Raw genomic sequence first — 27,043 nt, 5'->3', positions numbered from 1 at the left:
GTGTGTGTGTGTGTTTGCAAGTGTGAATGAAGCAGAGAATTCTCAACTCACATGCAAACCGCACAACGTCTGTTTCTCACTAAGACACCGTGGGTGGATGTGCAAAGGGTGTGTGTGTGCCTGTGTGTGTGTGCATGCATGCGAGTGTGTGCGTGTGTGCGTTTTAATGGTGCTCCTTTTTGTGAAATTGAGCTGGAGATGGTATTTTCTCTCTGAGGGAAGTGTATAATGGGGAATGTGGGCTAGATAGTTGTAGGCTGTTCTAAATGATGTTTAATGTTGCTCAATGCTTCCATCCAGCTGTCTTCTTTTAGTATCACGTTTTTTTTTATCCTCACTCTTTATCTCCCTTTTCTCTCTCTCTCTCTCTCTCTCTCTCTCTCACTGTCTTTCGGTCTCTCCACCACTCTTTCCCTCTATCGTTCTCTCCGCACCTCCTTCTCGCTTTCCCTCTCTCTCTCTTTCGATATCAACAGCCAGGGTGATATAAATAATGCATCAAAGTACATTAAAAACATTAGCAAGGCGATGAAAGAGAGGGAGGAAAGGAGAGAGAGAAGGGGAAAGGGTGACTGGGTCTTAGACGAAGGAGTGTTATTGTGCATGGAGAGATTTAGCAGGCCTGGACTTTTTACACTGAGGAAGAGATGGTAAAAAATACAGTAATATACAAAATTGTTCCCCTAATATTGTCAACCTCTTGTTGTTACTGTGTTTACAGGTCGTTAACGTTAGAGCCAAACATGGCTTTATTGAGCTCCATCTAATCCAGAGTGTTGGCCAGTCCACTAACCATGAATTTAATTCATTACGGTGTATCACTCAACAGTGTTTTTGTTTTGGTTAGTCTGTGCATTGTAATTGTAACAAATTGGGAGAATGTAAGAACCGTGACGCATACACCCTTTCGTACACTACCCGACAACACACACACACACAGACACAAACAAGCGCACCAACATGCGCGCATCCACACACGTACACCCTTCGCTCTCTCTCTTTCCCCTCTGTGGCACGTCGTTCCTGCTCACCCCCCTCTCCCTTCCCTCCTGGCAGCGTGGCGATTGGCATATTAAAACATTGATTGGCAGCGAGCGTTTTGCGGCGTGTATTACTGAGACTGAGAGCATTGGGAAAGAAGCCAGGATTGACAGAAAGGCAGTGGAAGAATGGAAGGAGGAGTGTAAAGGAAGGAGGGGGAATGGAAAGAGGGGTGTCTGGGCTGGCCAGCGAGAGCTAAAGAAGGCTCACATGCAGGGTGACAAGGCCTTATAGAAAAACTGGGTGTCTAGAGCATTTAAACAGACAGACAGACAGATATATGGACAGACGGACATAGCCAGACCAATTCAAAATTATGTATCTACAGTATATAGGGGCTGGTGAACTGTAATGTACTTAAACAGAGCCTGCACAACAACATCACACTGCCAAACATGTAAGAATGCATCCTCTCCTTTCTCTCGCCATCCTTTTTCATCTCCCTCTCTAAATTACTGCACCTGTACTATCAAATCTCAAGTCCTTCTCTCCCACCCTACGCAATTACATTATACAAAACACATTTATTTACAAGACGTGTTACTTATTTGCCAAAGCGGTCATCAACATTTAGTAAATGGTGTGTAACTACTTGATGTGGAGTAAGCAATCCTAACATCTTTCCCTATCTCTCTTCTCTCTCTCTCCAGATGAACAGGCCTATCCAGGTGAAGCCTGCGGACAGCGAGAGTCGAGGAGGTAGTGCTCCACTTCTTTAAACTTGGCTGCCGTCCCACATCAGTGTCACCATTACCCCTCTCTTTCCACGCACACACACACACACACACACACACACACACACACACACACACACACACACACACACACACACACACACACACACACACACACACACACACACACACACACACACACAGTCCCACTCCCAACGTGTCACGCTTAATGGCCCTACCTCGACGGGAACTGACAGAATCCCAGCCAGCCCCCACAGGGTTCTCAAACATTTGTAATGTGTTACATAAACATTGGTCACACTCTCTCTTTGTATTGCTCAACTCTCTTAAAATAATCGCTCTCCGTCCAACACCAATTTAGTTGGGAATTAAGCATAAGCAAATTTTGAATAGCATCAGCGAGAGAGAGAGAGAGAGAGAGAGAGAGAGAGAGGAGGAAAAGAAGTAGAGCATGCAATGAGGAAAAAATCATATCGTGTGAGCGAGATAAAGGTGGAGAATGGGGGAGGAGGCAGGAGAGGGAGAAGGGAAGAAAGAAAGAGAGAAAAGTAGAGAGCATGTGAGGGGAAGAAGGACAGAAAGAGAGGAGAGAAGAAAAGGTAGAGAGAGAGAGTTATTATATATAGAGGGATTGCATGACTTCCTCCCTGTTTATTCCGGTCCTCTCTAACTGTGATTGATGGAGCTGTGGAGTGAAGAGAGAAACAATTGGTGGGAGGGCTAGAGAAGGATTCTTACTTTTCTCCCTCACCCTCTCTCTTCCTTTACCTCTCTCAATCCCCAATTTCCCACGTCTCTCTCTCCCTCTCTCTTCTCCACCTTATTTTCCTCTTTCTCTATCATCCCCTCTTTCTCTAAGTCCCTCTTCCTCAAATCCGGGCCTCGCACCACTGCTGGTTTTCATTCTTCCCCTCAAACCAGGGACTGATTCTGCCCTGAAAACACATTCAGGCATTTTAGCTTATTTGAAATGGAGGTATCGTGACTAGTTTCCTGGACACAGGTTAAGGGCGTTTTCACACATAGTCCTGAGCAATAGTTCAAATCAGAGTTTGGTTATTTGTTACATTTGTATTTTCTTTTTTTTCACTTGGTCCGGCCGGTTTCATATTGCCAAATGTCAAACGAACTAAAATGCCTGAACAAAACCACATGTTAATGCAAGTAATTTGTTTATTGGAGAGAAATCTTCACGTTCAATCCATCTATGATTATCAAAAAATAAAAATGTATGTCCCAAACTTCATGTTACTTCCTCTTCTGGGTCTTCCAACAACACGCGGGAGGAAACAGCGCCTCTCTAACTGCACCTTAAATGGGCTACTTTTAGTGGCCCGTCTCCCCTAATCTGCATCGGATGCGCTCATAAATGCGCTGCGATTTACAATGTTTCAAAGAGATCAAGTTATGGTACTGTGTGGATCAAATGTTCATAGTCAAACAACCAATAATAACTCTTGTTATTTTCCTGTGTTTGGTCTGGACTGCATTCTCATCTGCAGCAAACCGCACCACCACACAAATGGAATCAGACTGAGACCACCCTTTTTGAGTGAACCACGGTGCGTTGTTTAGAGTGTGCGCACCAGTCCAAACTAACCGAACTAAAGAGGGAAAACGTGCCAAAGTTGGGAAAAACCGCTCCAAACCAATTTGGTGTGAAATCGCCCGAAATCTAGTCCTGGACTAAAACAGGATTTAAATGGAGATTCTCCAATGAGCATAGTTTTTAATCCAGGAGTAGGGTTAATCTGTGTCAGGGAAACAGTGAAACTCTCCCCAGAACGGCCTCACCATATAGTTGGTTCGATGGACATTCTCTAGTCAAATACCGCTTTATGGTCCTATAGACTTGGTCTGTAAACATTGCGTCACTTCAAACATCCCCGCCCTAGAGAGTCAAAGACTTATTGGTTCCTATTGATTTAATCTCAAAATGAATATGTTAGTGTGTTGTGTTAAGCATTGTTTCCCTCTGAGAGATGTAACGATTACTGGTGCCATCCCATGGGAACTGTGAAGACTTTGGCAGTCAATGTGTGTATCCTCCATCCCTGATCTCCGAGCCACACTTGTAAACATTCCCCCTTGTGCAAGGCCAGAGCTGAGATTAGTCTTGTTGACTCTGCAAGGACAGCCTGTCAGGCAAAGGCAGAGGGTGAAGCAGACCCTAAACACACACACAAACACACAGCCTTGCACACTGAAAACTCGATACACTTGAAAACATTCACAGACTCACACACACACACACACACTGGTCACAAGTGCACACCCACGTGTGCGCACACATACCTGTTCATGACCAGTTCCTCTTTGTTTCAGAAGACAGAAAACTATTTGTGGGAATGCTCAACAAGCAGCAGTCCGAAGATGATGTGCGACGTCTCTTTGAGTCGTTTGGGAGCATTGAAGAGTGCACCATCCTTAGAGGTCCTGATGGAAACAGCAAAGGTCAGTGTGTGTGGTTCCACCACCACCACAGCTATGTAATGTTCATCATCACACCATAGCATTAAGGACATTTCAAACATGTCGTTATTTATTTGTATTTATTTGAGTTGGGATTTAAGCAATTAAATCATTGTCACCTTGACTTAACAATAGCCAGATGCATTGTATTCTATCATCACACTTTAGCGTGCTTTCATTTCCGGGATTTATGTTATTTGGCATTAAGCCTATGCCTGGCTAACAGTGACCTTTTAGGAAGCTTCACCATACTCTTCATCAGGATCCGGGGTGAAATTTCCCCTAGGTACTGATCTAGGATCAGATTCCCCTCCCTCAAGAATGGCGCTGCAATGGATAGCTGCCGTTTTATGAGCCTCTGACCAATTCTGCTATTTAGTGGGGGTTTTTGCGCTTTTGTACATTCCTATGACCGAAGAGAGCTTCTGGACATCAGAACAGCAATCACTAACCTCGATTTGGATGAAGATTTCTACCTTAGTGATTCGGCAACCCAGGACATACTGCTCACCCCGGACAAGGCCCGAATTCCAGAGATTCGGAAAAGGACGAGACGGCGTAAGAGAGGCCGACGTTCGGGCACCCTGACGACACTACGTTGGCGAGTAAATAAACCGTGTCTACCCTCCTGGAAAACAAACTGCACAAGCTCCGTTCGAGACGATCCTATCAACAGGACATGAAGAACTGTAATATCCTATTTTTCTCGGAGTCATGGCTGAGCAAGGACATGGATAATATGCACTGAGTGTAGGTAAAAATGAGGAACACCTTCCTAATATTGAGTTGCACCCCCCCCCCCCCCCCCCCCCCCTTTTCCCCCAGAACAGCCTCAATTCGTCAGGGCATGGACTCTACAAGGTGTCAAAAGCGTTCCACAGGGATGCTAGCCCATGTTGACTCCAATGCTTCCCACGTTTGTGTCAAGTTGGCTGGATGTCCTCTGGTGGTGGAACATTCTTGATACACACAGGAAACTGTTAAGTGTGAAAAACCCTGCAGCGTTGCAGTTTTTGACACACATAAACCGGTACTACCATACCCCGTTCAAAGGCACTTAAATATTTTGTCTTGCTCATTCAATGGCTGACTGGTACACATACACAATCCATGTCTCAATTGTCTCAAGGCTTATAAATCCTTATTTAACCCGTCTCCTCCCCTTCATCTACACTGATTGAAGTGGATTTAACAGGTGACATTAATAAGAGAGCATAGCTTTCACCTGGATTCATCTAGTCAGTCTATGACATGGAAATAGCAGGTGTTCCTAATGTTTAGTACACTCAGCGTACACCTAGCTGGCTTTTCTATGCATCGGCAGAATCAAACGACAGCCTCGGGTAAGCTCAAGGAGGGAGGTGTGTGTGTCTCTTTTTTATTTGTATTTTTTACAACAGATGGTGTCCAATCTCTACTATTAAGGACATTTTGAGGTTCTGCTCGCCTGAGTTAGAATACCTCATGTAGACCATACTATTTACCAAGGACGTTTTCATCTAGATTTTTCGTAGCTGTCTATTTACCACCACAAACCAATGTTGCCACTAAGACTGCACTTATTGAGCTGTATAGGGTCATAAGCAAACAAGAAAATTGTCATCCAGAGGTGTTGCTCCTAATGGCCAGTGATTTTGATGCAGGGAAAATTAAATCCGTCTTACGTCATTTCTACCAGCATATCACCTGTGCAACTAGAGGAGACAAAACTCTAGATTACCTTTACCCCACACACAGAAACGCATACAGAGCTCTCCCTCGCCCTACATTTGGCAAATCTGATCATTACTCTATCCTGCTGATTCATGCTTACAAGCAAAAACTCAAGCAGGAAGTACCAGTGACGCGCTCAATACGGAAGTGGTCCGATGAAGCAGATGCTAAACTACAGGACTGTTTTGCTGGCAAGGAATGGAATATGTTCTGGGACTCATCCGATTGCATTGAGCAGTTTACCACATCAGTCACCGGCTTCATTTATAAGTGCATGGACGACATCGTCCCCACAGTGACCGTACATACATATCTCAACCAGAGTTGGCACTTTCAAGGAGCGAGGCGCTAATCTGGACGCTTATAAGAAATCTCGCTACGACCTCCGATGAGCCATCAAACAGGCAAAGCATCAATGCAGGATTGAGATCGAATCCTACTAAGCCAGCTGGCAAGTGTCTTCACTGAAATGTTCAATACCTACATGTTTAAACAACTATTACCCATAGCACTCACATCTGTAGCCAAGAAATGCTTTGAAAGGCTGGTCATGGCTCACATCAACACCATCATCCCAGACACCCTGGACCGACTCCAATTTGCATACAGACCCAACAGATCCACAGATGATGCCATCTCTATTGCACTCCACACTGCCAACTCTCAGCTGGACAAGATGAATACCTATGTGAGAATGTTGTTCATTGACTGGAGCTCAGCGTTCAACACCATTGTGTCCTCTAAGCTCATTACTAAGCTAAGGACCCTGGGACTGAACACCTCCCTCTATAAATGGATCCTGGACTTCCTGACGGGCCGCCCGCAGTTTGTGAGGGTAGGCAACAACACATCTGCCACACTGACCTTCAACACGGGGGCCCCTCAGGGGTGCATGCTTAGTCCCTTCCTGTACTCCCTGTTCACCCACGACTGCATTGCCATTGACTGCAGAAACATCATTAAGTTTGCTGACGACATGACGGTGGCAGACCTGATCACAGATGATGATGAGACAGCCTGTAGGGTGGAAATCAGAGACCTGACAGTGTGGTGCCAGAACAGGTTGGTTTAAGTGTTGATGCAGTGGATTGGTTCCAAAACGACCTTTCTAACAGAACACAGTATGTAGAACAGAAGGGTATGAAATCTGAGTTTTGAAGGCTTACAAAAGGAGTTCCCCAGGGCTCAATTTTAGGTCCGATCCTTTTTACACTGTATATACATGATATAGGGAAGTCTGTTGACCCTGAAAATCCTCATCTGTATGCCGATGACACAATTATTTATTCTAGAGCATTTAAAATTGAGAAGACTTTTCAAGACTTACAGTTGGCTTTTGATGTTATTCAAAAGGCAGCTATTCGGCCTCCCAGGAGGCGCAGTGGTCTAAGGCACTGCATCGCAGTGCTAGCTGTGCGACCAGAGACTCTGGGTTCGAGCCTAGGCTCTGTCGCAGCTGGCCACGACCGGGAGGTCCATGGGGCGACGCACAATTGGCCTAGCATCATCCGGGTTAGGGAGGGTTTGGATATCCTTGTCTCATCGCGCACTAGCGACTCCTGTGGTGGGCCGGGCGCAGTACACGCTGACCAGGTCACCGGGTGCACGGTGTTTCCTCCGACACATTGGTGCGGCTGGCTTCCAGGTTGGATGCGCGCTGTGTTACGAAGCAGTGCGACTTGGTAGGGTTTTGTTTCGGAGGACGCATGGCTCTTGACCTTCGTCTCTCCCGAGCCCGTACAGGAGTTGTAGCGATGAGACAAGATATGAACTACTAACAATTGGATACCACGAAAAAAGGCAGCTATTCGAATTGAAACTTGTGCTTAATGCAAGGAAAACAAAATGTATGGTTTTCTCTTCCCTGAAAGTAAACAGATGGAGTCACTTGCAGATTTGAACTATAAAAGGCCAGCAAATTGATAGGGTCACCACCTACCACATCTTGTGATTTGGTTAGATGAAAAGCTGAATTCTAAACAGCACATTAATAATTTTACTCAGAAGCTGAATTGGAAATTGGGATTCTATTTTAGGAACAAATCTCACTTTTCAATGTAAGTCAGAAAGGATCTTGTTCAAATCACCAGAGTTTTTTTAATCAGTGCTGGATTATGGGGATATTGTCTATGCAGGCCTCAGCAAATACCTTACAACTCCGGACACATGGTATTTTAAGATTTATTACAAATGCTAGATCACTTACATATCACTGTGCAATGGACTTCTCTCTCCAACAGGAGGCTAAAGCACTGGTACACTTTTTGTGTACAAAGCACTGATGGGACAACTCCTTTTGTATCTCTGTTCCTTACTGACCAGATCAGTCACTCAATACAGTCTTCGTTCACAGTCGCTGCTGTCCTTGTCTGTACCTAAGGCTAGAACTGAGATGGGGAAACAATATTTTTCCCATAATGCCCCTTCATCCTCGAACATGCTTCAAAAGATATTAAAGTTAGGGGAGTTAGTGTCCTTGCCTGTTTTTAAGACTCTGATCGACAACACTGTTTGTGATAGCTGCAGTTGTTTCTTATATTCAATTTAATCCGTAACTTGTGACACTAAGGATATATCATGGTACACACATGCCAACACAGTCGTGAAGAGGGCACGACAACACTTCTTCCCCCTCAGGGGGCTGAAAAGATTTTTGCATAGGCCCTCAAATCCTCAAAAAGTTTTACAGCTGCACCATTGAGAGCATTTTCACTGGCTGCATCATCACCTGGTATGGCACATGCTTGGCATCCAACCGCAAGACGCTACAGATGTTACTACGTACGGCCCAGTACATCACTGGGGCCGAGCTCCCTGCCATCCAGGACCTCTATACCAGGCGGTGTTAGATGAAGGCCCTAAAAATGTCAAAGACTCCAGCCACCCAAGTCATAGACAGTTCTCTCTGTTACCACACGGCAAGCGGTACCAATGCACCAAGAAAATACTAAACTGACCCAAGATCAGCGTCTAGGGGCAACTTCACCTTACACCCTTCATCAGTGCTCTTCATTGGCAGGCTTTAGTGGTAAACCTCATTAGGTTGGTCAGTGCCGCTTCATTGCTTTACTTCATGTTGTTCATCAGCGGGCTTACACTAATCAATATGCTTCATTGCAACTAAGCCCAATGAATACTGTACGCTTTATCATTCACATTCATCAATAAGCCTCATCAGGGAACTCTGTCAGTGAGTTGAATGGGAACGATGGGGACGCCCAATAATCACTGAGCTTGATCATTCAGATTCATCACTGAGTTTCATCGATAGTACTGTAAGTGAAATAATTATCATTGGGCTTCCTCAGTCAACTCCTTATGGAAGAGGGTTTAAATTATGTGGATAGTGACAGACTGTCTGACTGATTGCCTTTTCTCTCTCTCTCCTCACTCTCTCTGTTTTCCTCTGTTTATCTCTCTCTGTGTGTTTCTCTCTCCCTCTCTGCCCTGTCTCTCTCTCTGCTTCTCTCTCTCTCTCAGGTTGTGCGTTCGTAAAGTATTCCTCTCACGCTGAAGCTCAGGCAGCTATCAGTGCGCTACACGGCAGCCAGACAATGCCTGTGAGTTCAGTATTCAATATGGTGAGTGTATCAGCTAGTGTGTGTCCTTGGTAGTGTATGTTTGTATGTGTTAACACATGTACTCCTCTTCTCTCTTGCTCTCTGTGTGTGTGTGTGTGTGTGTGTGTGTGTGTGTGTGTGTGTGTGTGTGTGTGTGTGTGTGTGTGTGTGTGTGTGTGTGTGTGTGTGTGTGTGTGTGTGTGTGTGTGTGTGTTGTGTGTGTGTGTGTGTGACAGGGTGCGTCCTCAAGTCTGGTGGTGAAGTTTGCTGACACGGATAAGGAGCGTACCATCCGGCGCATGCAGCAGATGGCTGGTCAGATGGGCATCTTCAACCCCATGGCCCTGCAGTTTGGGGCCTACGGGGCCTACGCACAGGTAGAACACACACAGACACACGCAAGTACGCCCACACACACACGCACGTACAAAGTAGGGTATGAGCTGAAGCACAAAAACAGTGCAGACGAAACTTGACAAAATAAAGTCACACTCTCTCACATCTCCCTCCTTTCCCCTGGATCCCTCTCTCCCCATGCAGGTGCAGCAGCAGCAGGCAGCGTTGATGGCATCAGTAGGTCAGGGGGGCTACCTCAGCCCTATGGCAGCCTTCGCCGCCGCACAGATGCAGCACATGGCCACCATCAACGGACTCCCAGGAGGGCACATGACCCCCACCTCAGGTGAGGGCAGCATTCAAGGGTTCAACTTCTCCACATGTAAGGCAACCATGTTAGGACATTATCAGCTTGGGCGGGGTCCTGGACTTAGTTGTAAGATAAATCTCCCTTAGATGTTAGTATAAAACACTCTCAGTTATCAGACCAAACTCTGCCAGTTAACTGGCCTGACAACGAGCAATGTCACCTGCTCATCTCTCTCTCTCTTTCGTCATCGCTATCTGCCAGGTGGCAGTACCCCCCCTGGTATCGGCGGCCCCACGGTGACCAGTATCCCCTCGCCCATCAGTGTGAATGGTTTCAATGGAATGCCGCCCCCTCAGGCTAACGGGCAGCCCCCTGCCGAAGCTGTGTACACCAACGGGATACACCCCTATCCTGGTGAGCCTCCCACAACCACCCATATTAGTCATTTAGAAGACGCTCTTATCCAAAGCAACTTACAGGAGCAATTAGGGTTAAGTGCCTTGCTCAAGGGTACATTGACAGATTGTTCACCTAGTCTGCTCTGGATTCAGCACAACATACACTTGCTTAAGGATATATAGAGACAATATAACACACACTCACTACCTGCGTGAAACACACTCGCCATAAGGCACACAGAGAACACCCAATGATCTACATACAGTAGATGGATAGAATGGTTTTCATGTTTTTTTTACCAGTTAAGTTGACTGAGAACACATTCTCATTTATAGCAACATCCTGGGGAATAGTTACAGGGGAGAGGAGATGAATTAGCTAAAACTAGGGATGAAGTATTTGATACACTGCCGGTTTTGCAAGTTTTCCTACTTACAAAGCATGTAGAGGTCTGTAATTGTTATCATAGGGACACTTCAACTGTGAGAGACGGAATCTAAAACAAAAATCCAGAAAATCACATTGTATGATTTTTAAGTAATTCATTTACATTTTATTGCATGACATAAGTATTTGATACATCAGAAAAGCATAACTTAATATTTGGTACAGAAACCTTTGTTTGCAATTACAGAGATCATACATTTCCTGTAGTTCTTGACCAGGTTTGCACACACTGCAGCAGGGATTTTGACCCACTCCTATCATACAGACCTTCTCCAGATCCTTCAGGTTTCAGGGCTGTCGCTGGGCAATATGGACTTTCAGCTCCCTCCAAAGATTTTCTATTTGGTTCAGGTCTGGAGACTGGCTAGGCCACTCCAGGACCTTGAGATGCTTCTTACGGAGCCACTCCTTAGTTGCCCTGGCTGTGTGTTTCAGGTCGTTGTCATGCTGGAAGACCCAGCCACGACCCATCTTCAATGCTCTTACTGAGGGAAGGAGGTTGTTGGCCAAGATCTCACGATACATGGCCCCATCCATCCTCCCCTCAATACGGTGCAGTCGTCCTGTCCCCTTTGCAGAAAAGCATCCTCAAAGAATGATGTTTCCACCTCCATGCTTCACGGTTGGGATGGTGTTCTTGGGGTTGTACTCATTCTTCTTCTTTCTCCAAAAACGGCGAGTGGAGTTTAGACCAAAAATCTATATTTTTGTCTCATCAGACCACATGACCTTCTCCCATTCCTCCTCTGGATCATCCAGATGGTCATTGGCAAACTTCAGACGGGCCTGGACATGCGCTGGCTTGAGCAGGGGGACCTTGCGTGCGCTGCAGGATTTTAATCCATGACGGTGTAGTGTGTTACTAATGGTTTTCTTTGAGACTGTGGTCCCAGCTCTCTTCAGGTCATTGACCATGTCCTGCCGTGTAGTTCTGGGCTGACTCCTCACCTTCCTCATGATCGTTGATGCCCCACGAGGTGAGATCTTGCATGGAGCCCCAGACCGAGGGTGATTGACCGTCATCTTGAACTTCTTACATTTTCTAATAATTGCGCCAACAGTTGTTGCCTTCTCACCAAGCTGCTTGCCTATTGTCCTGTAGCCCATCCCAGCCTTGTGCAGATCTACAATTTTATCCCTGATGTCCTTACACAGCTCTCTGGGCTTGGCCATTGTGGAGAGGTTGGAGTCTGTTTGATTGAGTGTGTGGACAGGTGTCTTTTATACAGGTAATGAGTTCAAACAGGTGCAGTTAATACAGGTAATGAGTGGGGAACAGGAGGGCTTCTTAAAGAAAAACTAACAGGTCTGTGAGAGCTGGAATTCTTACTGGTTGGTAGGTGATCAAATACTAATGTCATGCAATAAAATGCAAATTAATTACTTAAAAATCATACAATGTGATTTTATGGATTTGTGATTTAGATTCCGTCTCTCACAGTTGAAGTGTACATATGATAAAAATTACAGACCTCTACATGCTTTGTAAGTAGGAAAACCTGCAAAATTGGCAGTGTATCAAATACTTGTTCTCCCCACTGTATATATTATTATTATTTTAGATCAGAGGAAAGAGTGCCTCCTATTGGCCCTCCAACACCACTTCCAGCAGCATCTGGTCTCCCATCCAGGGGCCAACCCTGCTTAGCTTCAAAGGCAAGCCAGCAGTGGGATGCAGGGTGGTATGCTGGTAGATCCAGAGATGACAGTATATCATATATCTTACATAATATATTCCCCAATTTTACTCATTTAATGTAACATTGATAAATATGAGTCTGGGTAGAACACCAGGTAAGTTCTAATAGACCTGAGTCCCCAAATGCCATTGTAACTACTTACGTGTAAAGAGGATGTGGCTTTGGAGCAAATCTGTGACTGAGGGTAATTTGTGCAGGAGGTCCATTTTGCTCCAATTACTTCCCATCCTTTCAGAGGGGCTTGATGACGGATTCTTGTCAGGAGGGCTGGCTCTGTAGAAAAACTTGTTTGTGTAGTCGACGGGTCTTGAAAAATGACAATTAAACAAACAGCTGTGTTATGAATGGTAAGAAAGGTGTTTAGAAAAGGTTATAAACTATAAAAGGTTGCTTATGTATGGTATGCACCAATGTGTCATATTCCAATGTTAGCCAGTACGTGTGTCGACTTCCTTGGGTTTGTGAAGAGGGGAGGAAATGCTTCTTTCTCCAATCTCTTTCCAGTGTTGCAGGAGGTGGTTTTTAGAGAGGACTCTGAAAAAAACAGCTTGGCTCATCGGAGTTGTTTTGGGGTTCAGGGTGGCTGCTTCCTCTCTTCTCTCTCTGAAGGTACCCATTACCCCTGTCCTCTCCCCTTTCTTTCTATCAGAATGGTACCCATTCTGCCTGCCCTTCCCCCAATTATTTCAATCAGAATGATCCTGTTAAATCTTAGTGTTAATTGGTTGGTGTGGTCATATGGTTTTGGTGGTGATGGTAGTGTGGTATGGTATGTGTGTGAGAGTGTGTTTGCGCATGTGTGCTGTATAATGATTGTGTGTGTGTGTGTTTGTATGTATGGTGCTTCATGATGGAAATGTGGGTGTGTTTCCATGCATGTGTGTGACAGCGTGGTTGTGACGAGTGTGTGGTGTGTGTAGGAGCATGGTATTGGTGTTGGTTATTATTTAGCTGTAATGTTTCCAAGTGTCTGTGTACTGTATCTGTAATGTTGTTTGGTCCAAAAATGTGCACCACACAGGGATGTGCTGTAATGCCTGTGGTTTTGGGGGAGGAAAGCCAGGAGTTTTGTGTGGAGGTGGTGGATCTACATTGTCCTTGGTGTGCTTCAGTGCTCAATCTGCCCATTCAAACTGGTGTGTGTGTGTGTGTGTGTGTGTGTGTGTGTGTGTGTGTGTGTGTGTAGAAATGTAGTCAGTCTCAGACGCCGTCCTTTTTGCTCAGTCGTTCGAGGGGACATGGTGAGAGACGGGAGGAGTTAAGTTCAAATTCCTCGTTTTACTAGTATTCTTAGTCTCTCTCTAACCACTTTATATCTCTCCCCCTGTCTATTTCCCTCCTTTTTTATTGCCTCTTCCCATCCTTACTGTTTTTTTCCTGCTCTTCTCGTCCTCTCTCTCTATTTCTCGCTTTCTCCACCGCCTCTCTCTCTTCCTCTCTCTCTCCGACTCAACAGCTCAGAGTCCCACTGCAGCAGACCACTTACAGCAGGCTTACACAGGAGTCCAGCAGTATGCAGGTCTGTCAGTTTCACATGGTATGTGTGTGTGTGCGTGCGTCCGTGCGTGCATGCGTGCGTACATACATAATGTGATATGTAGGTGTCTGAGCCTGTTATTTAATCAATTGGTGTGTGTTTGTGTACATATTTCTGTGCATAGAGTGAGAGTGGGTGTAGGTGTGTGTGCATGCGCTCTCCAGCCTTTGAGTGTTATCTGATCTGCTTGTGTGTGTGTCTTAGCAGCCTACCCTGCTGCATATGGCCAGATCAGCCAGGCCTTTCCCCAGCCTCCTCCCATCATCCCACAACAACAGAGAGAAGGTGAGGCATACACACACATACGCCAGCCCTGGCCTATACCAATCTTATAGAATTCTGTGTTAAAGTGGCTGGTATGTTTTGCTTGTCTACATTGCTAGTAAATGACCAGTCTTTCATAGTGCGTTAATAAGCATTGCCTGACATACCTGCATTTCCATGCTAATCTGCCTCAATTTTATATGAGGTGTGCACCTCAATAGCTTCCTTTCCTTGTGTTCTTTCCTTCATCCACACTGATGTGAAGAGCAGTCATCAACCTAGGAAAGGACACAAGGAAAGGACATACCATAACTCGACGTCTGCAGTAGATCACCTGCTGGTGGTGATTCAACGTGTAGAATCGTTGGGAAATAGACAGTGTTCTATATTCAGAGGCAATAGGACAGCCACCCACTGCATTTAACAGTTCATTTTTGCCCTGGAAGAAAGCCAGAGAAAACAAGTGAGACAGAGAAGCACACCGGTAGACTGGCTAGAATCAGCCGTGGAGGGAGAACTCATTGACCTGTGTGCTTGATGACTCAGGCTTGGGACTCTGGCTCCCCCCTGTGGAGTGTAGATGAAATGTATGGGCATTAAAAATGCATCCCAAATGTCACGCTATTCCCTTCACAGTGCACAACTTTTGACCAGAGCCCTATGAAACAAAGTAGTGCCCTGGTCAAAAGTAGTGCACTGTATAGGGAATGGGTTGCCATTTGAGACACAGCCATCATCTGAGATCAGAAATTGTTCTACATATTCTTTCTGATCTCAGATGTTGTGTGTCAGTTCAGTTGCTTCATCCTGTTGGTTGGTCCGAAAACTCTTCCTTCCTTTTGTTTCTCTCTTGCCTTCCCCCTCTATACCACCACCTGTATCACTCCTTTGCTTTCACCCCACACACACTCTCTCTCCCCCACTCTCCCTGTCCCACCCTGTCCCGTTCTTCCGCCTCGTTCCCACCCCTTTCATCTCTCGCTCTCTCCCTCTCTACCCCTTCCCTCTCCTCCTACCCCTCTCTCAATCTCTCCCCATACCCTCCCACTCTCCCACTCATTCCTCTTCCCCCATCCCACCCTTCCTCTCTCTCCTCTCTCTCTGTGCAGGGCCGGAGGGCTGTAACCTGTTCATCTACCACCTCCCTCAGGAGTTTGGGGATGGCGAGCTGATGCAGATGTTCCTGCCTTTCGGTAATGTCATCTCCTCCAAAGTGTTTGTGGATCGGGCGACAAACCAAAGTAAATGCTTTGGTGGGTAAAAATGATAAAACACCTGTAAAGATGATTTATTCTTCATTATTATCCTTATTATTATTCTTTCACTAATTACTTTCTTTACCGCAGACGCAACCTTTTTGAAAACATTGAACATTAAATTCCGGAGTTGCTTGAAAATTGGGGGCCCTGGCGGGTGGGATGGGGGGTGAATGTGCCTTGTGGGTCTTCTGTTACAGATAAATGTAATGCATGTCGCGGTGGGTAACACCTGTAACTGCATCATGAAGAGGTCCTCACTCTCAATAGTATGACAGATCCAATGTTTTAAGTTGTCATAATGTTTTATGTCAGGTTATGACAACATATTGTTATGACAACATATTGTAGTGAATGTTTTTGCGTGGTGTGGCATAATATGGAGGATCCAGCCGCCTTACAAGCAAATACTTTATGAATACATTTTTACAAATCAGCTTACCAGGTTGCTAGCCAATTAGCCTGCCAACAATAACCCTACCAGCCTGGTAACGTTACATTAGCACTGCATGAGTCAGCCAGTTGATATCAACACCTTGCTAACAGCTACATTAAAGTAAACCAAGGTTTTTAAAAACATAACCCCATCTAACCAGTTATCAAATAATGTTACCGGTAAATGCAGTTATTTTAGCCAGCCAGCAAGCCAGCCAGATAAAGGTTATTATTTTAGCCTGCTAGCTAGCCTAGCCAGCTAACTAGCCTGGCTAGCCAACCTCCACGGTCGACAAAGCTGAGTAGTAAGACAGATAACAACACCAACTAGTCGAGAACAGGCAGGAAACCCACAGAACACAGAACACAACACAACATAAAAGACAGCAGGTATAAAGTAGAGAGAGCGGAGACTTACATATTGATGGCTGAGTTAGCTACCAAAGAAGAGTCAAGGAGAGAGGAGGTTCAGAAGGAGAGGCCGTTTCACCGGCCGAGGGAGAGTCAGCTAATCCAATGGGGATATATTGAGGTAAATCCAAAATAGATTGATTCCAGAGGCTATAATCCAGAGGCAGGAATAGGCACAGGAGACGAGGGAAGAGTCAAGATTAAGACAGAGATTGGAGGAAGGTTCCAGGCAGATGGAAATTATCACAACAGCAGTCAGTCAGCTACTGTAGCACACTAGTACTAAACTAAGGTTGAAAAACTCTAGTAGCATATTTCACCAAAAACAGGAATCCCCCGCATGTGGGGAATCTGATTGGTTGTTTACACCACACCTCTTCGTGATTGGTGGATTGTAGCTCACCACTGCCAACACTCAGTCTGCATAGCTAATGGCTAACGTTAGCCACCTCGAGCTTGCTAACGCAGAGTAGATTCTCCACATGATGTTGAGAAATAGTGCTTGTGGGTAGTTTAGAAGATATCTGAAAATAAGTTGCCAAATGGTAAAAATGTTAAAACTCCAAAACTTAACTATGTTTGCAGTTATAGGTAGCCAGATCATGACTATAACTAAGTTATTAAGTCTTTGAACACACTGTGTAACTTCCTACCCTTTAAGGTTGCTACAATATGATACATGACATGGCTCTAATAATTTAGACTAGTACATCAGCTAGCTGAGAAATAAGCATGGTCGTAACACTTCCTATGAATACCCTCTTCATAATGCTTTATAGGCATATATATATACATAAAGCCTTATGAGATATGCAAAATGCTTTATAATGCATTATGAAGAAGGTATCCATAGAAAGTGTAACTGCCATGGTTAATTGGCATATCACTGCTACCAGGAATGTATTGCAGCATAAACAGACGTATAATGACTGCTTATAAGAGATGTCAAATGCTAATGACAGGCTTATGACATATATATGATGCAGAGCACTAGTAAAGTGTTAACCCATAAACACTCCCTCTATGGTGATAATCATGACAGGACTAGTTCATATCTTTCATTGAGAAGTAGTCTTTACCATAGATTTACAATATCCGGAATCAAAATAGTATAATTGGGTATAACATAGTAATATTTATGAATAACTTTCATGGGCCTTTTAACAGAGGCAGAATTCAAATGGTATTTATTCTTGCACCCTCTAGGTGATGTTATTTTGGGTTATTGAGAGTCCGACAAATATTTGTGTCGTTTTGACGAGTGGTGTCTGTTCGGTCTGTTCTAATTCTATGGTTTCTACCCTTGATTTGAGTGACCTGGTGTTGTATTTCTATTGCATGTTGTTAGGCTTGTTATTGATGTGGGCATTTGACGTGTCAAACTGTGTCTAATGTACTTTAACATGCATTATGTGTTAAGATGTCCACGCGATAATATTATAAGAGAACTGCAATTGAAGTGAAGTGTTACGGCATGTGTTTTTAAAGCGTTATAAACTGAATGGCTATGGCAGGAAATGTGCTTTATAGATAACAGTATGATTAAGTATTAATTTAAGTCAGTGTATTCTTTGTGTGTTGCAAATGTGGGAAAATGTAAGAATCATGTTGAACTGTCTGTCACCGACTTGAAATCTGAAGTAACTTTTCTCATATCCCTCCCCTCATCCTTACCCTTGCCTGTATCTTGTTTTCCTTCCATCTCACGCTTTCCTTTCATAAAACTTCAACTGTCACTCATACTGTCCTCTCTTTGGTCTTGCACTTACCTAACCTCGTCCCCTCTCTCTCTCTTCCACGATATTTCCATCTTCTTCTCTTTCCATTTTTCTCTCGCTCTTTGTGCGGCCCATCCCCCAGGGTTTGTGAGCTTCGATAACCCAGGTAGTGCCCATGCTGCCATCCAGTCAATGAACGGCTTTCAGATCGGCATGAAGAGACTCAAGGTGCAGCTCAAGAGGCCGAAGGACGCCAACCGCCCTTACTAGCCCCTCCCCTTATCAGCCACCCCTGCCCTGAGGGATATGGCAGTCACTGCACACAGGGCAACACAGGTGAGGAGTCATTTGATTTGATTTGATTTGACCTGCAATTAGACCCCTAAATTATAGAAAAGATGTTTAACACACACATATTTCTATTCTGTATATATATATAGTTTAATGTATTTATTTAATTACATGTGTATATATTTATATTTGTTGATGTATGTATAAGTATATATATACAGTGCCTTGCGAAAGTATTCGGCCCCCTTGAACTTTGCGACCTTTTGCCACATTTCAGGCTTCAAACAAAGATATAAAACTGTATTTTTTTGCGAAGAATCAACAACAAGTGGGACACAATCATGAAGTGGAACGACATTTATTGGATATCAAACTTTTTTAACAAATCAAAAACTGAAAAAATGGGCGTGCAAAATTATTCAGCCCCCTTAAGTTAATACTTTGTAGTGCCACCTTTTGCTGCGATTACAGCTGTAAGTCGCTTGGGGTATGTCTCTATCAGTTTTGCACATCGAGAGACTGACATTTTTTCCCATTCCTCCTTGCAAAACAGCTCGAGCTCAGTGAGGTTGGATGGAGAGCATTTGTGAACAGCAGTTTTCAGTTCTTTCCACAGATTCTCGATTGGATTCAGGTCTGGACTTTGACTTGGCCATTCTAACACCTGGATATGTTTATTTTTGAACCATTCCATTGTAGATTTTGCTTTATGTTTTGGATCATTGTCTTGTTGGAAGACAAATCTCCGTCCCAGTCTCAGGTCTTTTGCAGACTCCATCAGGTTTTCTTCCAGAATGGTCCTGTATTTGGCTCCATCCAGATTCCCATCAATTTTAACCATCTTCCCTGTCCCTGCTGAAGAAAAGCAGGCCCAAACCATGATGCTGTCACCACCATGTTTGACAGTGGGGATGGTGTGTTCAGGGTGATGAGCTGTGTTGCTTTTACGCCAAACATAACGTTTTGCATTGTTGCCAAAAAGTTCAATTTTGGTTTCATCTGACCAGAGCACCTTCTTCCACATGTTTGGTGTGTCTCCCAGGTGGCTTGTGTCAAACTTTAAACGACACTTTTTATGGATATCTTTAAGAAATGGCTTTCTTCTTGCCACTCTTCCCTAAAGGCCAGATTTGTGCAATATACGACTGATTGTTGTCCTATGGACAGAGTCTCCCACCTCAGCTGTAGATCTCTGCAGTTCATCCAGAGTGATCATGGGCCTCTTGGCTGCATCTCTGATCAGTCTTCTCCTTGTATGAGCTGAAAGTTTAGAGGGATGGCCAGGTCTTGGTAGATTTGCAGTGGTCTGATACTCCTTCCATTTCAATATTATCGCTTGCACAGTGCTCCTTGGGATGTTTAAAGCTTGGGAAATCTTTTTGTATCCAAATCCAGCTTTAAACTTCTTCACAACAGTATCTCGGACCTGCCTGGTTTGTTCCTTGTTCTTCATGATGCTCTCTGCGCTTTTAACGGACCTCTGAGACTATCACAGTGCAGGTGCATTTATACGGAGACTTGATTACACACAGGTGGATTGTATTTATCATCATTAGTCATTTAGGTCAACATTGGATCATTCAGAGATCCTCACTGAACTTCTGGAGAGAGTTTGCTGCACTGAAAGTAAAGGGGCTGAATAATTTTGCACGCCCAATTTTTCAGTTTTTGATTTGTTAAAAAAGTTTGAAATATCCAATAAATGTCGTTCCACTTCATGATTGTGTCCCACTTGTTGATTCTTCACAAAAAAATACAGTTTTATATCTTTATGTTTGAAGCCTGAAATGTGGCAAAAGGTCGCAAAGTTCAAGGGGGACGAATACTTTCGCAAGGCACTGTATATACACACACACAAATAAGAATATATTGTATTTGACTATGTAAAAATATGTTTTGCTAGGGCAAATAGATCAATGTGATTTTATTGTTAGCAATGAATAAAGGACCATATTCTTACTTTCCAGGTTTTTATTGAGCTGGAACACATGTTGATTAAATGAACAACGTCATTGAACTGAAAGACCACAGGAATTATTTGAGGCTGGTATGAAACTGGATCATATACTGGGCTGAACATGAACAAATTAAATGACCAAGTAATGGACACCTCTGTTGGATGTACCTTTTGGACCTCAGAGAGAACTCATGCAAGCCTGGGTAGCTCCAGGACGCTTACTCTCTTTATCGCCTCCCCTCCTCTCTTTCTCTCTCCCTAAACCTGCCTGAATGACAGCTACCTTACAGGACCACAAGGGAAGTATTATAAAAGAAGAAGAAGAAAAAAAAAAAAAAAACACACGGAACAGAGATGGAGGAAGTATGGATGCCAAGAGTTCCAAGAACTAAACAAACTTTGAAAAAATACTTTATGGGGGAATGCCATAGGAGATATCTATGTAAAGTTGTTGGGTATGGGGAAATAACTTTTTAAAGAACACTTTTACAGGACTAGGAGGAGAGAACTTTGTAGGGAATGCGATATTTCATGACCCAAACTCACTTTGATTCGGGATGGCCATCTTTAGCTTGGAGTGCCTGTCGGTTTCCAGGGGATACCGTTGCCAAGGAGAGCCATAGCAACGGTCTCCAGGGAGTCTTACCTGTCATTCCTTAGTTGTTTTAGGGACCAAAAGACCAAACATTTTTATTGCTGAGGACTTGTAGCTCTATTAATATACTCGGACCACTGCTTCTCTTTTAATCTTTGTTAATCGATTAAAGAGTTGCATTTAAAAGATGTGTACATTTAGAATATATATACACAATATATGTATATATACATATATATTGCTGTTATGCTTTTTGAATACAGGCAACACTATTTCAGATGACCAATGGGGTCACTCACTTCGCTAGTTTACAATTAACTATTCAAAATGTTTATTTTTTTCCCCTCTTCTCATTTTCTCTTGGGGGATGGGATGGAGTGTGCATGGGAAGGGTTGTTCCATACTGCAGCCTTACCTTTTCTAACTTGACATCCTAACCTCATAGTTAAAAGAACATCAAAAATGTTTGAAATACATGAACTTGTTTATATTTGCAGTACATATATATGTATATGTATAACACGCATTCAAGCTAATGTATTCATATATATACATATATACAGTATATATGGATAAATAGATATTAATCAAACCAATATATGTATTTACAGTATATGCACATATTTTATGTGTGTCTGTATATAGAACAGCTATCGACTATGATGAGCTGTCATTTTTTTGTAGATTTTAGCTGGAGTTTGAAAAACTGCTCTGCTTGGGAAGAGGCGCAAATCTGGCAGCTCCCAGAACTGCAGGCATTCCTCTCTCTAATAAACTATATATGCTGATACACACATATTCCTGAATATATGTGTGAAGATTCACATACACTGTATGTACATGTACATACCATTTAAAAAATGCAAAAAAAAAGCCACTTCTCAGTAGCAGGCTTAAAGAGAATCAGGCTAAATTAATTTTAGAGGTAGGACAAAGATCTTTGACTTGATTCCAAACATAACTTTTCAGCTTCAAAGTACACTCTACACAAACTTAACACGTAAAAACAACACTCTCTGACATTTGAACCAAAATGGATGAATACCGTGACCTTTTCTCTCTCTTAATTGCATTCAGTAAGTAAGTGCATGTAGCGTATGGGCTGTCAACACAAGGTGTGCCTTGTCACCTGCAGAATCTGCCATCAAGCACTGTGCTTTCAAAACATTACTGCAAGCAGCCAACGCGCTACGATGATGTCAAAACTGCAGTCGCATTCCATCATGTCGTTTCACATCTCCATAGAGCTTTAGCAGTAAAGCATGTCAAAGCTAACGAATCGTTCAGATGATTCATCGCGGTCCTCTCACACATGGAAATTAGCATCAAGTACTCTGACAGTCACAGACTCATTTTGATGTGTATTTGTCATTACATTTTAAATCAAAGTGGGTATTATATATTCTGCTAGTACAGGTACGAACTAAAGGGAGCACTTGGTAATGCTGTGCAAGTATAAGAACCCTTGAGGCTTGGTTCCACTGGGTTTGGTCTGACATTGCGTATTTCACATAACTTGTAGGTGAAATTTCATGTTAACACATTGCAGACCTAGGAAGTGGTTTGTCTACTAAACACAAAGGAACCAAGAAGTGTTTTGTAATGTATACAGCCAGCGCCAATTCAGCTATTGTTGTATGGAGCTCTCTCTAACTGTTCCCCAGACCATTCCCCTAGTGCCTGCGTCCAACCTTTACTAACAGACAGGGATGTAATGTTAAATAAAAGGTGGGTAAACACTGAACACCGGTCGAGACCGCCAGGCTGTTCCCAACGTCAATGCTAACAGTGCTAATTTAGCGAACTAGGTGCATAACTGCTATGCTATATAAATAGAATGACTAGAACATACATCCCCATTCAAGTCAATATTGGCATAATGGGTGGACTGGTGGCTATGGCGAGTATACCCATAGGTGCAAAGCTAGGTTGAAGATGACAAACGTTAACCTCTATGGGATTCTAAAAAACCATAACTCTTTGCAACAATGGGACCAGCTATACCAGTTAGCAATGGCACTGGTAGTTAGCAACAGCGCTGGTCCCAGATTTGTGACATCGTGGTCTTAACCTGTATATTTTAGACGTAGGAGCAAAGCCGGAAGTAAAATATGTGCTATTATATGTGTGATTTGTTGATTTAACTCAACTGAAATACATTCCATTGCATGAGCCACATAAGTTAACATCATTTGAATTAACATTCTACATTACTATGGAAATGATTGCATCCCAATACCAGCCAGCCATTGCGAATGTACCCATGAGTTTACCAGTCAAATTGCTAGGGTTAGAGGTTCCGAGACCATTCTATTCAATCTATTTCTATGTGCTATGCATCATATCAAAACTGTGTTTACCTGGATTTAGCCTCAATTGCATCCTTGCTACAAGGTCTGTGTCTCACCCAGTCTACCGCAATGCAAACAGGCCTAAAGATGTCATTAACACTCCTTTACACCCCCTTCTTTCTCTGGGTTTGTCAAGTAAAGTTCTGAAATGACTCTCCCCATTATTTATCAAAGGTCCACCCTATCTTGAGATCGGTTTCTTGTTGCACAAATTTCCCATTGACATCAACCAATTTATGATTTACTTGAAATTCAAAGTTATGCGTAAGTTCGGATTCGGCTTCTAAGTCACGTCAATGTGTCTCCCCAAACCAGTTAAATGTAATGTAAAAATCTAGATTTCTGCCTAAATAGACATACCCAAAAGTAATTATTTATCAAGAGAAGGCCATGAACAATACATAGTAATGCTTATTCTGAAAGAAAGATCAAAATATCACCTTTCCGGGTAAAAGTAGTTTTAAATTGCTGAGTTGTTGTCACTCGAGGACACAAGCTCAAGTACACAGTACAAATATGATAGAAATATAAAAAATCATACAGGATATGTGTCCTATTCAATAAAAGTGGTAGAATAGGGCATGCCATGCTTTCTAAATATGGTAGCAATCAAATAATAAGCAACGTAATATAATAATTCACCTGTCTTATAGCTGATCATACTTAGTGACTACAAAACTGGCACCATTTCAAATAACTGACAACAATTTTCTGCCCAGTGTCCTCTGAACGACTCAGAGACTCCATTGAAATGCCTGTTAACTCGTTACAACTTCAGCTTTAAGCACAAAGACGCACAACGTGCTGTGACCAAGACAAAGTGGTCTTGTTTCAATTCTACAAAATAATTTTGTATTTGTTCATGTTGAGAGCTCTTAAATCTGAGAATACCACAGTGAGATGATTATGCTTTTGCTGTAAATCGCGAGGCTCCCCTGTTTCATATACCATATTGTAAGTGGAGCTGCGAGTTTCACAGCCAGAGGAAATCGATCCTTTGTCTGGATAGGCCAGAAAATGTGACGTGTCACTCCCTATGCAAATCAGGTGTCAGATTTTACATACTGCATCTCAGATGAGAGCAGAGAGCAGTATGTGAAGCGGGACAACCAGAGCTTTCACGGAGTGCACAGCATTTGATGTTGCGCCATCCACAAGGCTCTCTGTATACAAAAATGGCGGTTGGAACTGGTTCAGAACTGCTCAAAGTCCCCTTAACTTCTCCCAATGCCACCTTTCACTCAGCTCACACTCTCAGTCACACTTTCCCAATGAAATTCATCCCTCACTCTCCATTTTGTTCTGTGTTTAGGTTTATTTCCCTGCTTGCGCCCCTCTCTCTGCCTACTTTAACCCGCATTCCAAGGCCTGAGAGTACTGGATTGGTGTCAGCAATATGGTGGAAACTCCCTTAGCCTTTCAAATAGGCTATAGAGGTATTAGTGAATTTCTTACACCTTTCCCAATGCTTTCCAATTGAGTGAATGAAGGCAGAGGGAGAGGAATGACTGGAATTGAGCATCTATTTCACATGCTATAACTTTCAGCTGCAACTGTTTACATATAAATTGAGAAAAAAACATAGTAGTTCAAAAACAATGAGAAACAGAGCAGAAGTTTGAATATAAATATATATAAATATATACATAAACCAATGAATATACTGTAAATGTTTTTGTTGCTCTGTTTTCCTCTGTACATAGGTTTGCATATTTTATAGGACTTTTACTTCTATCTACAAGGACTGAATAAAAACGAAACTTTAATTACTTCAAAAAGATGAACGAAAACATATAATAATCAATGAAACCAGGTTTTAAAAAATAAAAAATAAAAAAAAGAGTCCATAGGAATATGGTACAACTGTATGACCTGACCTAGGCATTTAACCAGAAAACAGTCAGGGAGAGCATTGAACTCAATTAGAGCATAGACATGCATTGGCCTTTTTATACAAGTGTTTTGGGATTTCTTTCTTTCATTTATTTATGTATTTATTTATTTATTTCTTCTGTTTACAAATGATATGCATGATTTCATGGCATTATTTTTCTATGAGTTGGTATGTGACCAAATAGTTTTTTATATTCATGTATAGGCCTACATTGTGGTACATTGTTGACCACTTATTGTCTACAGGATCACAACTTGCAACAGTTCTTTGAGAAATGGAGATTATGCTCATATTTGCCAAGTTTGTTTTGTTACGTTTTCGCAGAGGTTTATCTGTTGTTATTTTTTCCATTTGTGATTGTTTTATTCAATATCAGAGCTCTACTGTTCTTTTAAAGTGTTATGCTGCTGTTTTCTGAACTGTTTTACATTTCACCTCCCCGCTCTTAATATTGAAATGCACCTCAACTGTTCAATCTATCTAGATGATTAAAGCTACAAAGTGCATTCAAATTGCAGTATTTTTTGTGAACTTCTACATACAAATTTCAAATTCAGCTAAATGTGGCAGCGTATAGGTTGCAATGACAATGACATGGTAATTTCATGTTTCAAAATTAAAATACAAATGAAACCTTTCCAGAATAAAATAAAAACCTTGTTAGCTGTGATTGTGTTCAACAATTTGAATGCACCTTCGTTGTTTTGTCATTCTGTTTCATAACTACTCTGTTGTTGACCATCTAAGCTCTTGGAAACATGGGATAAACATTAGGTTAATATTTACCACTTCTCCTTAGGACAAGGTTGCTAAAATATGTCTATTCATGAGAGGAATTTCCTCTCTTGCTAAACATTGCTGCTAATGTAGGACTTGAAACCATAAGTAGCTGATTAGTGATAATTACTGCTTGGAAATCCCACATACAATGTGTCCCTTATTCTGAAGTGTTAAGAGTTCTGTATTAATCAGAGAAATGTTGTTTCTTTTGTCTCAATTATCATATCTGTTTTTTGTAACATCCTATAGAGCTCTGATGTTGTACAAGTGTTCAGTTCTTTCAAGGGTAAAATACCTATCAAAAACTGCACTATTACATCAAATATTCAGTTACTCAATTTCCGATCATGTGGTCTACCTTCAATGCTGTTATCATGGGTTTATTCCTACATTTTACTTCTTCAATGGATTCAAAAGTATTCTGAAGACTTCAGCACACGAAGGGGATGGGGAATTGAATGTTGCGTGTAGCGCTTTACCTTGTCTGATGAGGTAGGCTTCTCATTGGTTAGTGCGCTTTAGGCTCCCGCCCTCATCTCTCCAGACTGCACCATTCTCTGATCCCTGGACTATTTTGTAATTTTAATGAATGATGCGTCTCAGCTTAGCCCAATAATAAAGCACAGTCTAGAATACACCCGTGTTGTGACTCAAACTTACTGCATATTCTAACAGCGCCTCGACCAGCGTCATATCCATTAGGCAGCAAACGTTAGAAAATGTATTGCATTTCATATTAAAAATAATTTGCCCTAATGAATATGACCCAGTTCTTGTAATCCTTCAGTTCTGAGATAATGTGACCAAGGTGGTCACGAACTAAGAAGATTCACAAGAATTGTACCATTTACATTGAAGTAATAAGAAATCCACATATGAGA

At 42.7% G+C, this 27,043-nt stretch overlaps 1 protein-coding gene across 25 annotated transcripts in view; it reads left to right on the top strand.

Annotated features, from left to right (window-relative positions):
• celf4 (CUGBP, Elav-like family member 4) overlaps window positions 1-26,797 on the top strand; it is a 107,789-nt gene extending 80,992 nt beyond the window's left edge. Inside the window, exons 3-14 of one of the 25 annotated variants that reach the window (XM_036950186.1) lie at window positions 1,692-1,740; window positions 4,065-4,190; window positions 9,402-9,481; window positions 9,718-9,858; window positions 10,022-10,163; window positions 10,389-10,541; window positions 13,178-13,282; window positions 14,130-14,210; window positions 14,415-14,495; window positions 15,584-15,727; window positions 18,437-18,630; window positions 20,553-26,797. In XM_036950186.1, coding sequence (XP_036806081.1) covers window positions 1,692-1,740; window positions 4,065-4,190; window positions 9,402-9,481; window positions 9,718-9,858; window positions 10,022-10,163; window positions 10,389-10,541; window positions 13,178-13,282; window positions 14,130-14,210; window positions 14,415-14,495; window positions 15,584-15,727; window positions 18,437-18,564 — 1,230 coding nt within the window. In that variant the 3' untranslated portion in view covers window positions 18,565-18,630; window positions 20,553-26,797. Of the gene's footprint in view, window positions 1-1,691; window positions 1,741-4,061; window positions 4,191-9,401; window positions 9,503-9,717; window positions 9,859-10,021; window positions 10,164-10,388; window positions 10,542-13,177; window positions 13,283-14,129; window positions 14,211-14,414; window positions 14,496-15,583; window positions 15,728-18,436; window positions 18,631-20,552 lie in introns of all 25 variants that reach the window. The other 24 variants (XM_036950182.1, XM_036950185.1, XM_036950191.1 and 21 more) reach the window with 24 other exon arrangements.
• The last annotated feature ends 246 nt before the right edge of the window (window positions 26,798-27,043 follow it).

Source organism: Oncorhynchus mykiss, chromosome 17, assembly GCF_013265735.2.
Source record: "Oncorhynchus mykiss isolate Arlee chromosome 17, USDA_OmykA_1.1, whole genome shotgun sequence".
Classification (NCBI taxonomy): Eukaryota; Metazoa; Chordata; class Actinopteri; order Salmoniformes; family Salmonidae; genus Oncorhynchus; species Oncorhynchus mykiss.
The sequence above is the reverse complement of the archived record's forward strand: the minus strand, read 5'-3'. Positions and strand labels throughout refer to the sequence as shown.